The sequence below is a fragment of the Thunnus thynnus genome, chromosome 4 (assembly GCF_963924715.1).
Source record: "Thunnus thynnus chromosome 4, fThuThy2.1, whole genome shotgun sequence".
Classification (NCBI taxonomy): domain Eukaryota; kingdom Metazoa; phylum Chordata; class Actinopteri; order Scombriformes; family Scombridae; genus Thunnus; species Thunnus thynnus.
Genome location: NC_089520.1, coordinates 18,555,700 through 18,571,402, shown reverse-complemented (window position 1 = coordinate 18,571,402; position 15,703 = coordinate 18,555,700). Strand labels below are relative to the sequence as shown.

At 39.2% G+C, this 15,703-nt stretch overlaps 2 protein-coding genes across 7 annotated transcripts in view; one reads left to right on the top strand and one right to left on the bottom strand.

Annotated features, from left to right (window-relative positions):
- cadpsb (Ca2+-dependent activator protein for secretion b) overlaps nt 1–11,480 on the top strand; it is a 67,726-nt gene extending 56,246 nt beyond the window's left edge. For 3 of the 6 annotated variants that reach the window (XM_067587147.1, XM_067587146.1, XM_067587145.1), the window contains 11 exons: nt 984–1,140; nt 1,230–1,371; nt 2,153–2,314; nt 3,662–3,817; nt 3,951–4,098; nt 4,220–4,294; nt 4,420–4,503; nt 4,634–4,666; nt 4,829–4,936; nt 9,999–10,103; nt 10,190–11,480. In XM_067587147.1, coding sequence (XP_067443248.1) covers nt 984–1,140; nt 1,230–1,371; nt 2,153–2,314; nt 3,662–3,817; nt 3,951–4,098; nt 4,220–4,294; nt 4,420–4,503; nt 4,634–4,666; nt 4,829–4,936; nt 9,999–10,103; nt 10,190–10,366 — 1,347 coding nt within the window. In that variant the 3' untranslated portion in view covers nt 10,367–11,480. The remainder of the gene's footprint in view (nt 1–983; nt 1,141–1,229; nt 1,372–2,152; nt 2,315–3,661; nt 3,818–3,950; nt 4,099–4,219; nt 4,295–4,419; nt 4,504–4,633; nt 4,667–4,828; nt 4,937–9,998; nt 10,104–10,189) is intronic. The other 3 variants (XM_067587150.1, XM_067587149.1, XM_067587148.1) reach the window with 1 other exon arrangement.
- A 123-nt stretch (nt 11,481–11,603) lies between these two features.
- ca16b (carbonic anhydrase XVI b) overlaps nt 11,604–15,703 on the bottom strand; it is a 112,115-nt gene continuing 108,015 nt past the window's right edge. The window contains exon 29 of the mRNA XM_067587144.1: nt 11,604–15,483. Coding sequence (XP_067443245.1) covers nt 15,337–15,483 — 147 coding nt within the window. The 3' untranslated portion in view covers nt 11,604–15,336. The remainder of the gene's footprint in view (nt 15,484–15,703) is intronic.

The following is a 15,703-nucleotide window of genomic DNA, read 5'->3' as shown; positions in this document are numbered from 1 at the left end:
AAAAAAATAAAGCATGCAGCATAAATTGGAAAAGATTAAGCTTTAACTATTGAATTTGGCAACATGTTAGTCTGAATGATAAGCAAATAAGCCAAGCCAAGACTGCCAGCAAAGCAACTACTGTCCTCCTGCTGTCAAAGGGGCGAGGAAGTCCTGACTGTGCTAGAAAATGGTCAGCTGAATATAACTAATTGGAGCAGACGCACTACAACGCTAGAGCTGCTGTGTGCTGCAGTCCTTGGCGTGCCTAGTCGAAGATGGCAATGTGCATGAGTCACATTCACATCTAGTGGGCTATGGGTTTGTCGGCGATGTGAATGGTGGACCCCTTCATCTCTTAGCTTGAGAGAAAAGCATGCAGGGAGCTCCACATCTGCATGATGAAAAGCACCTTTTCCTTGAATCTATAGATGCTGTCGTGAATATAATAAGGCACGAAAAGGCAACCCTACTGTGTGATTTTTTTGCTACGTACACACTGGATTTATAATTCATCCCACTTTTAAGTCCCTAATCAATAAGAGCTGTGGATTCGATCTCAAGAGTATGTGATGGAACACACACACACACACACACACACACACACAAAAACATGCACATATCATTTGCAATCCACAAACACTTAAGACAGGTGTGATGGTGTGTCCTTTCCTTTCTGTAAAAACTATGTTTGAAAGGAAATCCCCAGCACATACAGCATTGTCACAAACATGAATAAATATCTCTTAAAACTAGACAACAGTGGACATCTAATGCGTAAATGATCTACATCACAAAAATATATAATACTACCACCCTTATTCTTTAACATGCTGCATACAAACATACACAAATCCAGCGGTATTTCCTTTTTAAGACCCGATGAGCTTCAGTTGTGTGTATTATTCCCTCCTTCCTCGTCTGTCTTCGTTGTGTCATCTCATGTCTTACTGTAACTGGATTCCCTGTTCACCTGTTTGCTTTCCCTCCTGCTGTCTCTCTAGGCATTTGCATGGTGGACAGACCTCATGGTGGAGCATGCAGAAAACTTCCTGGCCCTCTACGCCATTGATATGGACGCCGCTCTGGAGATCCAGTCCCCTGAGAGCTGGGACAGTTTCCCCCTCTTCCAGCTGCTCAACGACTTCCTCCGTGCAGACTGTAAGCCTCTCCGTGTTTATTTTTAATGCTACTCCCAGTATTATTATGCTTAAACAAAAACACTGATATCTCTTTTTTTTTTTACATAGATCATCTGTGCAATGGAAAGTTCCACAAACACCTTCAGGATCTGTATGCTCCTCTGGTGGTTAGATATGTGGATCTGATGGAGTCCTCCATCGCACAGTCAATTCACAAGGGCTTTGAGCGAGAGTCCTGGGAGCCTGTAAAGTAAGGAGCCTCCGTCTTTCTAGCTAAGCTGTAGGATGGTTGGAGATGCAAGGCTTTTATATTCAGATGACAGACTGAGTGCGTGGAGGCTGAGAATCCGGGAGAACAGCTGTAATGTTCACCCAGGCTTCCTTTAGGTTCACTTGTAAAGAATAAGCCAAGAGTGGGCTGAATAACCTATTTTTTCCATGAAAGAAATGGGTTATTTATTCTGAAAAAAGCTTTAGTCGTCTTTGACTAATGTATGTTTCTACTCAATTTCTCTCTGACACATTGGGGTCAGGGCAACGCCTAATATTTCTGTTGTTTCGTTTTGTGAACTAACCTTCATAATGTGCGCTTTGACATGTTGCCAGAAATGAAAGGCCCCCGGTCTGTTATGTTGCTGTTTATAATTTATTTGTTGTGGCTTTCACTGTTGTGCTTTTGCATTTTTTTATTTCGAAGATTATATATAAGATTTGTTAAGGTCAAAGAAAATTGTTGTTGTTAAATTTGTTTTTATTTGTGTATATTTTTTTGAGTATTATGTTGCTTCTTCCTCTCACTACATTTAATACAATATATGTGTGCATCCTGAGTCCAGTTACTCTGTAGGTCTTTTCATATGATGTGTGTCTTTGACAATTACCGTCTTGTTTTTATGTGTGTTACTGTACATTTCTGTCTTCACCTACTTTCAGATTTTTCGTTACTTTTATGATGAGTGTTACATGGCTTTCTGCAGCTCCCACACCACTGTTATGGATTCTTTTTTTCTTTTTGTCTGTCTTTTCTGCAGGAGTTTAACAAGTAATCTGCCCAATGTGAATCTACCAAATGTGAACCTCCAAATTCCCAAAGTACCAAATCTGCCAGTGCCAGTAGCAGGACTATCAGTTAACCTTCCACAAATGCCTAGCTTTTCTACCCCGTCATGGATGGCTGCTATATATGACTCTGAGTGTGTATTCAACTAGTTCACTTTAGATTTATTGAGCAAACAGAGACTGCCTTGGTATGAAGATGCCCTCAGACAAAGATCATTCAAAAATGTCTTTAAAAAGAAAAATACAGCACAGCAAAATTTAGCCCTGTGTGGCTCAAATGAGAAATTAAAATTTAACATACAGTATTTTTGTTCTCTCGTGTGTAGATGCTGTTCATGTTCATGCCAAGGGCACTCTGAGAAGTGTTAGAGAAGATGGGGTTCTGCTTTCTGAAATGAGAGGCTGAAATGCTCTCATTTGTCTCAACATGCATGCTGTTGAGCTGAGGTGTGGAGATACAGACCTAAACAACAACAACAACAAAAAAACAAAAACATATATATATATATATATACCTATATATATACACTGTATTGCTCCGTGGCTATTTGGAGATTTACTTTACAAAAAACAGTATGTACCCATTTAAAAACATTTGCAAGATCTCGCTCTACAAAAGATGTATCTCCCAGAGTCCACCACACACATTTGCTTTAGTGGTTTTTAGCGTACTGTAGATGGTTTATGGCCGTAGGTTCAGCTCTGACCTTGACCACCTGCCAGTAGTCTGATTGGGAGGTTAGATGCTGGGTTGGATAGGAGGTGACGATAGTACAGAGAGGCCAGGTGGCTGTTGTTCACACCTGCGACACTCTGTTTTATCTCATCGCCTCTCGACCTCACATCTTTCCTGCAGCACATTCCCAATGAGCTCTACTCAGGATGCCCTAAAGGTCTGCATGGTTTGTTTGATAATTCTTCCAGGGGCCCCACTAGCCTGGGGACATGGATGTTGAGAGAGGGCCTGTGATGAGATATCAATTTGGATTTTTATTTTTTCATTTATTTATTTTTTGTAGAATCAGACCATGAATGCCTTTTTTTTTTTTTTTTACACGCCCTCCCTCACTTCTCCATTCCCTTTTGTCTTGACACAGTGTGATTAGATGCTGTATTTGCAGTGACTTTTACCTGCATGTGGCCACTTCACATCCCAGTCAATAACCATACTCTACAGCATGGTTATTGATTTGTTACAGTAAACCCTGCCCGCTCCTGTTCACCCATGCGCTGACTGTCCACAAACACCTGAGCACACAGGAATTGAAACAGACATTGGGACAGACTAGTCAGTGCATGGTCGGAGTAGAATTTGACTGTGTTTAGGTGTAGAGGAACAGCATCCTCCTCTGCACCTGCCACGACACCCTCTCAACCTCTCCCACCCACTTTGACCCCTTCTCTCCAGCAAGGTGACCTTTTATCTTCTAACCTGTGTGTGTGTGTGTGTGTGTGTGTGTATGTGTTTGGGTTGATGGCAGTAACGGCTCTGGGACGTCAGAGGACCTCTTCTGGAAGCTGGACGCCCTCCAGACTTTCATCAGGGACCTGCACTGGCCTGAGGAGGAGTTTGCCAAACACCTCGAGAGTCGCATTAAGCTAATGTCGAGCAACATGATCGAGAACTGCGTCAAGCGGTGTGTGCTTTTGTGTGTGTGTGTATGTGCTTGTAAAGAAAACAGAAATGCTTAGAGGCACCAGTGTTGAGAATGAACACTTTCCTGTATTTTTCGTATTATAGTTTGTATAAATATTTTACTTCTGTTGCAGCACTCGGATGGCATTTGAGTCCAAGCTGACAAAGAGCAGCAAGACCACAGATTTCCGCATTTCTCCAACATTATGCACCATGTTTAATGTGATGGTGGATGCCAAGGACCAATCAGCTAAATTGTGCGCAATGGAGATGGGCCAAGAGGTAAAACTTAACAGTGTGACAGCAAGTGCACGTTGAAAAAATTACATTTTGTAAACTGCAGCAAAAAAGGATCTGTTAAATTGATATTTTTGTTAAAAATTCTCCTCCATTTTTTTTGCAGAAACAGTTCCACTCCCAAATCGACGAACTGATCGAGGAAAGTGTGAAGGACATGATCCAGCTTCTGGTTGCAAAGGTGCGACCGTACATCAGCTGTGCTTTATTACAACCAATCAGGAGAAAGAAAACCCCCAGAATTGGAATGTATAAGTTATCATTTTTAAGTTGAATATTAATCCTGGTCTTTCCCTTGTTTCCTAGTTTGTTGCCATTCTGGAGGGAGTGCTGGCTAAGATTTCCAGATATGATGAAGGCACTCTCTTCTCCTCGTTCCTCTCATTCACGGTGAGATGAAGCTACAAAAACTGTCAAGTACCCAAAGCTAATTTTAGTTTTATTTAGGAAAGGTTAGTGTCTGGCTGCTTTGGTTTAGACAACGTTAACATTTGAAAATTGAAATTTGCTCTGATTTCAGGTGAAAGCTGCCTCAAAATATGTGGATGTCCCTGTAAGTAAAATGGCATCCTACCTCTCTGTTTACCACATAGAGCTGAACAAAATACTCATCAACAGTGTTTCTTTTCTGCCTTTTTGATCACAGTAATTTGTGGTACCACCAGTGTTTGGCCATTACTCCGACTTCTGACCCTTTTCTGTTTTTGTTTTACAGAAGCCTGGAATGGACGTGGCTGATGGCTACGTGACCTTTGTGCGCCACTCTCAGGATATGCTTCGTGATAAGGTCAATGAGGAGGTGTATATAGAAAGGTTATTTGATGTAAGTAAGATGCCGTCTCCTCCTCACAAGAAGGGAGGGGCCTTTCAAAATGTGGCAAAACAACAGGGCAGAGAGGGATAAGTCCCATTTTGAGAGCAGGAAATGTATTTCAGCCTGGCAGAAGAGGCTTTTCTGATCCTCTATCCCTTTTGGCTTTTTTCTTTTCTCTCTGTCTCTCTTCTCTCTGAACTTTAGCTGCTGCCCTCTGCATTCTGGTGTGCATTGCCACAGTGCTTTTGGGCCTTTGTGTATTAAAAAAAGGAAACTTTTATTTACAAAGAGTCCATAAAAGCATCCTCAAAAAAGGATTATCTAAAGCAGTGCTCTCTGGAAAGAACAGAAGTATCCATAGTGATCATATGCTAGCACATTGACTTATATCCTTTAGCTCACCCCTGAACTATGCTTTCAGATGCTTCCCACATGACGCATGTCAACCTCCTGAACAAATGACACTCAGCCCTCTTGGCCTCAGTCCACAGTGAAGCACCCGTGCAGTCGGGTGAAAGATGCACTGCTGGATGTGTCAGGGTGACCTAATGATGTCAAACTCAGAGACTGACATGTCGTTTACCCTTTCTCTGTTAGAGCAGTGGTTCCCAACCTGGAGGACAGGAAACCCCAAGGGGTTGCAGGATAAATCTGAGGCGCCGCAAGATGACTTACAGGATAGGAAAGAAGACGAAAAACATTTCTGCTACAGAAAATATGTTTTTCACATTTTTTCTCAATTTTTTGCTTTTTTTGTGATATACCTCCTCAGCAGTCTGTTGCACCAGTTAAACATGTAAAATCAACAATAACTTTTACATTGTAACTAGTTTCACACTAAACTAGACTCTCTGTTCAGGTGTTTGTACTTGCGCTACAACTTAACCAAGTCGACTGCAGTGAAAACATTGTCATAGAAAGTGACATTTCATCCAATGCAGCATTCAAGTAATTCAAGTAAAAAACAAATCAGAGACCTTCAATAGACTGTTTCATTGAAAAGGAGAAAGTAATGTATGCAATCATATGTGAACTAAGAAAACACATACTATTATGTGTGTTCGTTTGTACTTTGTGAAAAAGATCCCTGTGGAGTTTTCTTTTATACAAACTAGGGCTGCAAATAACAATTATTTTCATTATTGATTAATCAGTCGATTATTTTCTTGATTAATTAATGAGTCATTTTCTCCATAAAAGGTCAAGTGAAAAATGTTGATCACCATTTCCTAAAGCCCAAGGTACAAACTGAAAAGTCTAGTTTTGTCCTGACCAGCACTCCACAACCCAAAGATATTCAGTTTACCATCATAGAAGACTAAAGAAACCAGAAAATTTTCACATTTAAGAAACTGGAATCATAGATATTTGTAGCTATTTCTTAAAAAAAAGACTCAAAACAATTTAATCGATTATAAAAATAGTTAGTTAAAAATAACTAACTAAAATAGTTAATTTTCTGTTGATCAACTAATCATTGCAGCTTTAAGATGTATACTTTTAGTTTTTCTCATGAAAACGCCTCATGTGTATCCTTGAGGCCTCACAAACATGTTGCATGAATTTGCTTCCTCATAAATTGTGCATTGTTTACTTCAACATTTGCTTGAGGAGCCCTCTTCTTCCTTGCCTTTGTTGGCACATTGCCTCCCAAAATACTGTTTTCACCGCCAATTGTCAATCGGAGTAATAACATGAAACTGGTGGCAGGACTGTGTATCATGTGCTAGTGAGTGCATGATACAAACAAAACAGAGACCCACTTGTAACAACATTTTAAAATGTTTAAAATGTCTTCCGCAGGCAATGTGCCATAAATATTGGACAAACCCCTCCTACTATCCTATTAGTTTCTCCAGTTAATAAGAAGTGACTAACACCTGTTCAGTGTCATTTTTAAGTTCTATTTTATTTCTTTGTAACTAACATATATGGTGAAACTAACTAAACTAACTAATTTACATATAGCTGGTACAGCCTGCAAGAAAACTATTCAAAGGAAGCAATCTGAGAAGAGAACATTGCTTTTTGGTTTAACTGCTCAAAGCTCACAGATAAATGCAACATGTGAGGAAGCAACAAAAAGCCACGAGCCACAAAGGTTGGGAACCAGTGTGTTAGAGGGTGAAGAGAGCACTGACTTACCAAAACATAATCCTAACGGGATACATTGACAGTAATGTGTCCTCCATGTGTGATTTGAACGACACATAATGCTGTGATGTGTGTGCTTCATGTCATTCGGAAAACTACTTGTACAGACCTGTGTCTCTACAGGTGTGTGACGGCTTTGCGTGTCTGACAGAGTCTCAGTTCTGTGAGGCCGTGATGTGAATTTTTATGTCTGAGAGATACTCCGAAAGTCTCCCTTTGGTTTTATATTTTTGTGTTGGCTGTAGAAGTGAGAGTCTTGTGCTAGATAAATATGATTTTTTCCTTTTTTTTTTTTCGGAGTGAGGAGTGACGCTGTTGTGAAGTGGGTCTGCTTTTGTCTTTGAGGTCCACACCGGCTCCCTTGTCTCCTCTCCTGTGTTGTCAGTTTTTCTAGTGTGGAGTTCCCCCCTGTGTCCTCTGTGTGGCCCCAAAGTGCCCCAAAATCCTACTCAGTGCTGTCATGTAAAATTCTTCAGAAGATTTCTTCAAGCTGTGAAAGTTTCAGTTTTAGCGGCATTGTGAAAAATGACATCAGCTCCAAGGATATCAATGTTTTTCCCTTTCATTTGAACGCATTTCCATCCATCCATTTGCATGCATGTGGAAAAACCTAGATGTTGCATAGGCTCTACTTTATCTGTCTTTCTTTCACTAATTAATTTCAATCCTTTTTATCTTCCTCTTTTTTCTGATTAACACCATTCCTGCTGCCTCCTCTATTCAAAAAGTGGCACTTATCTCTAGTGTTGCGTTGCGTTGTTTTATCACATTATGTTGGTTGGCATGATTTTAGAGTCAAATAATCTTCCTGTGTACATCTTCTAGCATGACCCTCCTCCTCAGAGTTCTGCCTCATTTGCACATAGAGCAGTCTTCCTTAGCACGTACTCTGCCACCCACCCACCTGCGAGGTCTGCATGCACTGCACGCTCAACTCGACTGTGAAGTGGACAGGCATCTGCATATCCGGCCTCAACCTTTTCAACCATTCACCTAATCTTGATCTAAAATAAACCTCGACTGAAACCAAAAGCTCAATAACTAAACAAAAAAAACCCCAACAATTAAATCCTCACACCTCTAATTTGGACTTTTCTGCGTTCCTGCCTACTCACATGTTTAAAGTTGACTTCTTTTCTTGATATTGGAGGTATGACCACTGTTTCTATTCGACGTGGGTGCTGTTCTCTTGTAACTTTAGATTTAGACATTCTGGGAAACCACCACCCAAAGCAAAGTAGAGAAAAGGTACAAGAAAATAGCACCGCTGCTCCCTGCCTGCTAACCATTTACTCACTCTCATTCTATTTTTCTTTTGCTAATGAACTCGTGTCAAAACCATAATTTCAATTCCCCGTAGTAGTTTTCTATCTGCAGTGTAGGGTATTTTAAATGCAGCTCGCATTTCTGCTAGAATAAATTATAAATAAAGGCTAAGTAACTACCTTCAGTAACTGATGGGCCACGCAGTGTTTACAAAATATTGACTTGGAGAATTTTTTCTTTTAGCATTTCAAAGGGTCATTACATTTCGAGACAGATTACTCTGTCAATGCTTTACGTCTCCCCTCTGTTGTATTATTTTCTTCATGTAGTGGTAGTATCAGTGCTCCTCTAAAATGCCTCTTTTCAGCTCTTCAGAGTGTCATAAATGCAGTTTGTGTGTGTGGATGTCAAACTTGTGGTGTGTGTGTCTGTGTCTTTGTGTTTGGGAACTGAAACAAACAGTGAGTCCCAAATTCAGCAAAGTTTCAAACTTACTTACAATTTAATTAGATTCAGTATGTCATTATGTTAGAAATTGTATTTGGACCAGTTTCCATGCCTAACACTTAAATATCTTATGAAGGAAGTAGGTAAGCTTCTATGTTTAATTAATTTAAAGGCCCTGAAACCTATTTTTCCAAATCAGCGTCTCACAGTGAATGATGCAGCACTACATTAAAGTAATAGTTTGACATTTTTGTCGAGAGATAGATGAGAAAATCAATACCACTCTCATTTCTGTATGCTAAAGATGTAGCTGGAGCCAGCAGCTAATTAGCTTAGCTTGGCAGAGAGACTAGAAACAGGGGGAAACTGCTGGCCTGGCTCTGTCCAGAAGTAACAAAATCTGCCTAGCAGCACCTCTAAAGCTCAATAATTAAAATAATCTGTAACAATAACTGAAGTGTGAAAATGACAATTCACAGTGTTACGGAGGAGGGGTGGGGGTGGGGGGGGGGTTGTCGTCAGATTTTGTTACCAGACCGCACCACACAGTCCTGAGGCAGATTTAGAATGTTGAACTCTTAAATATGAAGAAATAACACCTATGAATTTATTTTCTCCAAACTTTATATTTGATTGTGGCTTATTTAGTCGTTAATATTTAAAGTTATAGAGAAATCTTTAAGATGTGAAAGTTTTCAGGGACTTTAAAAAGACTAGATGGAGACAGAAGGCAATCTGAGTGGTGAGAGTTTAAAATGCATGATATAAAGAACCACTTGAATCAAGCATATAGTGTAGGTGACTCATTTTAGCTGTTAATATTTGTTTATCTGAAACATTTCTGCATTCTTACTTGTATACAGCCTGCACTACCTTGCATCGATTGCCAATTCTGACACATGAAATGCAAGAATGTCTGTCTTGTGAACGGGGATAGGGACTCAACATAAATCCTCACTAACTGGTATACGCACTGTACACGTGGGTGATATGAAATGCAGCCTCTCATGTATAAACCTGCCAGGATGTTTTTATTGAAGTGACGCTTAAAAACACACATGAGGGTGCTTGAAACTTAATGTTACTGTCTGTGTTTAGTCGTAGCTCTTTATATGTGTCTTCAGGGTTAGTTTTACGTTATGATGTCTTGAGTATGTGTGTGAGTGTGTGTTTTGCTGGAGAGTGTTGTGTTTATGTGTTTCAGCAATGGTACACTGCCACCATGAACCTTTTGGGGACCTGGCTCACTGAACGCATGGATCAGCAGCTGCATGTCTACCAGCTTAAGATTCTCATCAGGATCACAAAGGTAACATGTAAGACAAATGCCCAGAATGCTTTGTGTCCATGCGGAGACACCTGTGCTGATGTACAGTATCTCTCCTCCTCCTGCAGAAAAAGTACCGGGACTTCCGTCTGCAGGGTGTACTCGACTCCACCCTGAACAGTAAGATGTACGACACGGTACGCAACAGGCTGACCGTGGAAGAGGCCACTGCTTCAGTGAGGGAAGGAGGCATGCAGGGCATCTCCATGAAGGACAGCGACGAGGAGGATGAAGAGGACGACTAGAGCCCGTGTACTGACACTCCAGCCCTGCCCCTGAACCCCTCACCCCGACCCCCCTTTCACACTTTTGACTTTAGCCTGGTTACCGATGCATGTACCAACTCAGATAGCCACTCTAGGACCTCTTTGTCAGCTCGAAATGCCTATGAAGGAACTAATAACTATAAAAATAGTACTTATACTGAGGAAACTCAAAATAAAAATGTTAAAAAATAACCATGATTGGCAGTTTAGCTGTGTCATGATAAAGATAGCACCTATCTTTGATTCATTCATTTCTAAATTCATTTCTATGTGTTACTAAGCAATATGGAGAACCATTTGTTTGACAATGTTGAGTGAGATTAATAGGTGTGTCCCTGTCCAATGCAAACCTATATGGCGCTTCTTTGTCGTATTCTACATTCATTAATGGTACATTGTCGTGATGATGAGTGTGTGGACCCTTTTATTTGTCTTGTCTGTTTTTAAGTGAATGCCAACTGCTTCAAACTGAAAATAAACCTCTGTATTTGTTTACGGCTGTTACAGATAAACTGTTGTCTACTCACTGTTATTAACATCGACAGTAAGTCTAGACCTGCATTTTTATCATGTGTCAATGCTATGTGATCTCATCTCAATTACTAATTAGACATGGTTCAACGGGAATCTTTGAACTTCAACGAGAGGGTATTCTAGAGATGCAATATTCTCATAGCTCCATTTTGATAACTCGGGAGATTCTATTTTTATTTCAACATTAAAAGGCCTTGAAACAGGTTCTATTTTAATTGAGTTGCACTTTTACAGAGAAAAGAGCAAAAATAATTTTTTTTATTAAAAAAAAAGTTGGTCTGTCTTTGTTCTGTAATTGTGTAGAATGAGATGTCTGGCATTTGTTTGGGTCTCACTGTTGTTTTGTATATATTATATAAATATATATATAAATATAAAATGCTGTACATTGCATTCTGAGCCATCGCTGCATGCCTGTGGGTTCCCACCCTCCCTCAAATGCTTTCTGTTTTCTGTGTGAATTAGCTGGTGGATTCATTCTTGCTTTTGCCTTATGAAAGCCAACAGTTGTAATATGCAAGAGCTGTGGCCTCGAAATAAAAATTATTGTACATGTGCATCCTTTGTTGTGTTTACTAGCTGCTCGTCCACCTGACACACAATTATACACACATTTAACTGTCTGATGACTGACAGGATGAACAGGATCCTTATTCACTTCAAGTCAAAACTCCATCAGTAGTTTCATGTAATACAAGGATGCAGTGCATCCAAACCCAGACTTTATTTTATGTATAGCAATACAATATACCTATTAAATAACACTATTACACTATTATATGGTATATAACAGCATTATAGGAATATACTGCTTTGATACCATCATATGAACATTTGATATGATGGGCAAAACCATTTCATCCTTTATTTAAGTTACAAAATAGACTCAAAGGACGGGTTCACAATGTTTCAGCTTTGTCCTAAAACAGCAGTCAGGTGCCCAAATGAACATTGGTCCATTCTTGCTGTAATCATTCCTCCTGTTCATACTGACCATCAAGAGATCCCTACATAATGCTCTTTCAATGTAAGTGATTGGGGACGAAATCCACAAGCCTTCTGTGCAAAAATATATTTAAAAGTTTGTCTGAATCTAAATATCTCTCAAATTTTTAGTGCCAAATTTTCTTTTTGATACAATCCTTCCACAATAGCTGAGCAGGAAAACACCATCGAGATGCAAAGAGGGAAGTGGAAGATATCCACTTTATTTGACTAAAGACGACGACGACTGAAGCCTCATATAATCTCCAGATAAAACGTTTTTTGCTCAAACAAGGACTGTGGACCATCACTTACATTGAAAGTGCAGTATGAAAGGCTCTATTAATGGCCAGTATGAACATGAGGAATGATTACTGCAAGAAAAAACAGTTTCAATGTTCATTTGGGTACCTGACTGTTGTTTAAAGACAAACTTGAACAATTGTGAACCTGCCCTACACGTTACAAAGTAGACTTAATTACCAACCTGCCTATAATGCACTTAGGCTAACACACTGGATCTCCAGACCATTAAGCAAATGTCAGGAAAATCTGGTCAAATATCAGCATAGACCTCAGAGGAGCAGAAATGATTGTGGTTATTGGGGATTTGCTGTGTAGATTTGGATAATAAATTTTCCACAAAAACACAATCTGTTACAGGGCACTTTACAAACCAAATCTCTGTATGAAAATATAAACTTCTATGAGCACAAAGGTTAGGTGAAAGACCTTTGTTTTTTTTTTCGAAGTGAAAGTGTGCAGCTACTGAACTCGTGTTTTAAATGAGCATCAAAATATCAAACAGCCACACAGTAACGCTGGCGTTCATGAAAGGAACTAAATCAAAAACAGTTGCTGCAAAGAAAAGTTTTGTTGTGGTAGCGAAGTGATCTGAAATCTAGACGTTTCTCCAAATGTTGGAGATTTTTTGTTGTATTGAGGAAACTCCCCTTTGACAGAGAAGTGGGTGTTCACAGAAGGAAAAAAAAAAACTTTTCACCATAGCATACACTACGAGTATATGCACAAATCAATCAAGAGAGAGGGATGTTCAGGGTTTAAAAGGGCTTGTAATTATAGCCACAAAATAGAGGAGACAGAATATCAGCCCAAATAAAATACAATTTACAGTCTGAATTTAAATCTTCTTATTGTCTAATGTGAGGAAAGCATCATGTACTCTGATTATGTAAGGTGAGTTCCTGAGGCTAGAACAGAAACATGCTTAACCGTTGTTAAATTCACACCTTTGACACTGGAAATCTGAACTGCAAGATTCAACAAGTTTCGATTTAAACTCTAGTTGATTAAATGGATCGCAGAATAAAACCACTTACATGTTGAAAACTGGAACCACATCTTTGGTTACAAATAAAGCATCAATCCCCCCGCCCCCCAAAAAACAGAAACTACACTGCCTTTAAAAAGTGTTCACCTCCCTTTGAACCTTTTCATGTTTTATGAAACTCTGAATCACAGTGGACGAGGTTTTTTTGAGACCGATCAACAGAAAAAGATCCTTTAATGTCAAAGTGAAAACTATTTTCTAAAAACTGATATAAACTATGTATAAATAAATCAATGATCATCCATATTTCATTGAGATCGAATCACTGCTGCATCCCTTAATTGAATAAGTTGAATGGAGATCACCTGTGTGAAATTAAAGTGATTTTTGGTTAAAAACCACACCTGACTCTCAAAAGTCCATCAGCTAGTTTTTTCTAGCAAAAAAAACTACATCATGCAACGGATAAAAAGAAATTTTTCAAGGCACTGAATATCCCTAAAATTATCATAAAAATGGAAAGGTCGTCCTCAAAAACTGAGTGTGAGAAGAGGCCGCTAAAAGGCCAAAGGACCTCTGAAGGAGCTGCAGGCTTTCAGGCTGAGACAAGAGATGTTGCCCACTTGTAGCTCTCTGGGCAAGCAGCAAAGAAAAAGGCTCTTGTGAAAGCATTTGGGAGTCTCTGCAACGCAGTGGTTTTTATGGTTTATGTTGAGTGTTAGCCAAAGCCAGAAACAACACCACCATGAGGCCTGGTGATGCAGCATCATGCGATGAGGATGCTTCTCTGAAGCTGGCCGCTGTGAAGGTAGAGACTAATATAAATGTATTTACATACAAAAGAAAAGCTGGAGGAAACTCCAGGTGTGGTGTGTGAGACGACTGCAAGATTTATTTACCATCGAGACAAATATAAACCCAAATATGAAGCCATTACTGCACAGGAACGTCTCTAAAACAACAATGTTGACATTGTACAAAGCTAATACAGACCTATCTTCATTGTCTCAAGGCTGTAATTTCAATTTTGTATTTCATATTTGCACATAATTTGAATACATCTGAGGAAATTTGTTTTCACTTTGACATTAAAGTAGTTTTTCTGTTGATCAGTGTAAAATAAATTCATAATTACATCCACTTTGATTTTTGATGTTTTACAAAGAATAAAGCATGAAAGTTCGAGGGGGTGAAAGTGTTTTGTAGGCAATGTACTGTGTCAACATGAATACCTACAATATAACATTTGTTATCAGCTTTAAGCTTTGACAATTGAGGTTAGAAAAGCTGTGTAAAATGCTTCAAAAGGAAAAAAAACAAACAAAAAAAAAAACACAAATGGAGCTTTGTAGACATTTCATGAAAAGCTACACAATCTCTACAACAAGGCCAGTGGACAAATAGGCAAAAGTACTAAATTAAAAAAAACAAAAACAATGGCTGGTTATTAAGGATATAATATATATTACAAAACAATATAACAATATGAATCCCTGTAAAAAGCAATAATAAATGTTCACATTAGATGTTGTAACACGTTAACAAAATAAGCCATAAGTACATTTTACAAGACAGCAGTGAGATATTTGGACAGTATATGAATATTAGGCAGGTAATAATAGTCTTTTCACACATGATAAAAGAGCGTCGCCCATGTGAAGGGGAGCATCACAAGTTAGTTTGATCAAGGTGACAAAGTGACATAATGCATGCTGGGCTATGTTGTGATGTGATGTTTTGTTTTGAGACATTCATGGGAGTGGATCGCCTTAACTCATCCTGGTCTTCATGCTTCAGGTTTGTTTCACTGCGAGTCCAAAGATCCCAGTCGTGTCGTGTTGCCGGGATTTAACGGTGATAAAGTTTCACTCACTGGATTTAGGCAGTAACACTGATAGTATAGTGCAAACTGGACAGAGCTGCTTTTTCCTCACGTCAACTTAAAACAGGTGCAAACGCTCAGCAGGATAACATTTAAGACAAGAAATAAAGAACAAAAACATAAATATCAAAAAACCTTTATCAGTATAAAAAGTAATAAGGTTATTCATTTAATCAATAGTCTGGCAAAAAAGGCCTCAGAAAAGTTCTCAGATTTTTTTTTTTTTTTTTTACAAATTAAGTGCCTGTAAGAATGTCCTCAGACGAGCGACTCCATGCTCTCTGCAGGATCCGACTCGTCTGCAATCACCACCACCCCATTAGTGTCCATGTGCATGGGGCTCAGGCCACACTCTCTGTTACTGACCAGGCTGAGCATGGCTTTGTAAAGGTACTGGTACTGCTCCTGTGCACATAAACACAAACACACAACAGGTCAACATGATCACATCCTCTGACATACTGTAAATCTGTGAAAGATCGAGACATTTCTTTAAAAACTGCGTTAATCAGTATTGCTAAAACTGAATAAAATAACTGGAATGTGTCAGAGGTCGCTTGTAGTGACAAAACAAACAGAATGATCGCCTACCTCTGTGGCTCTATGGTGCTCTTAAGCCTCCATA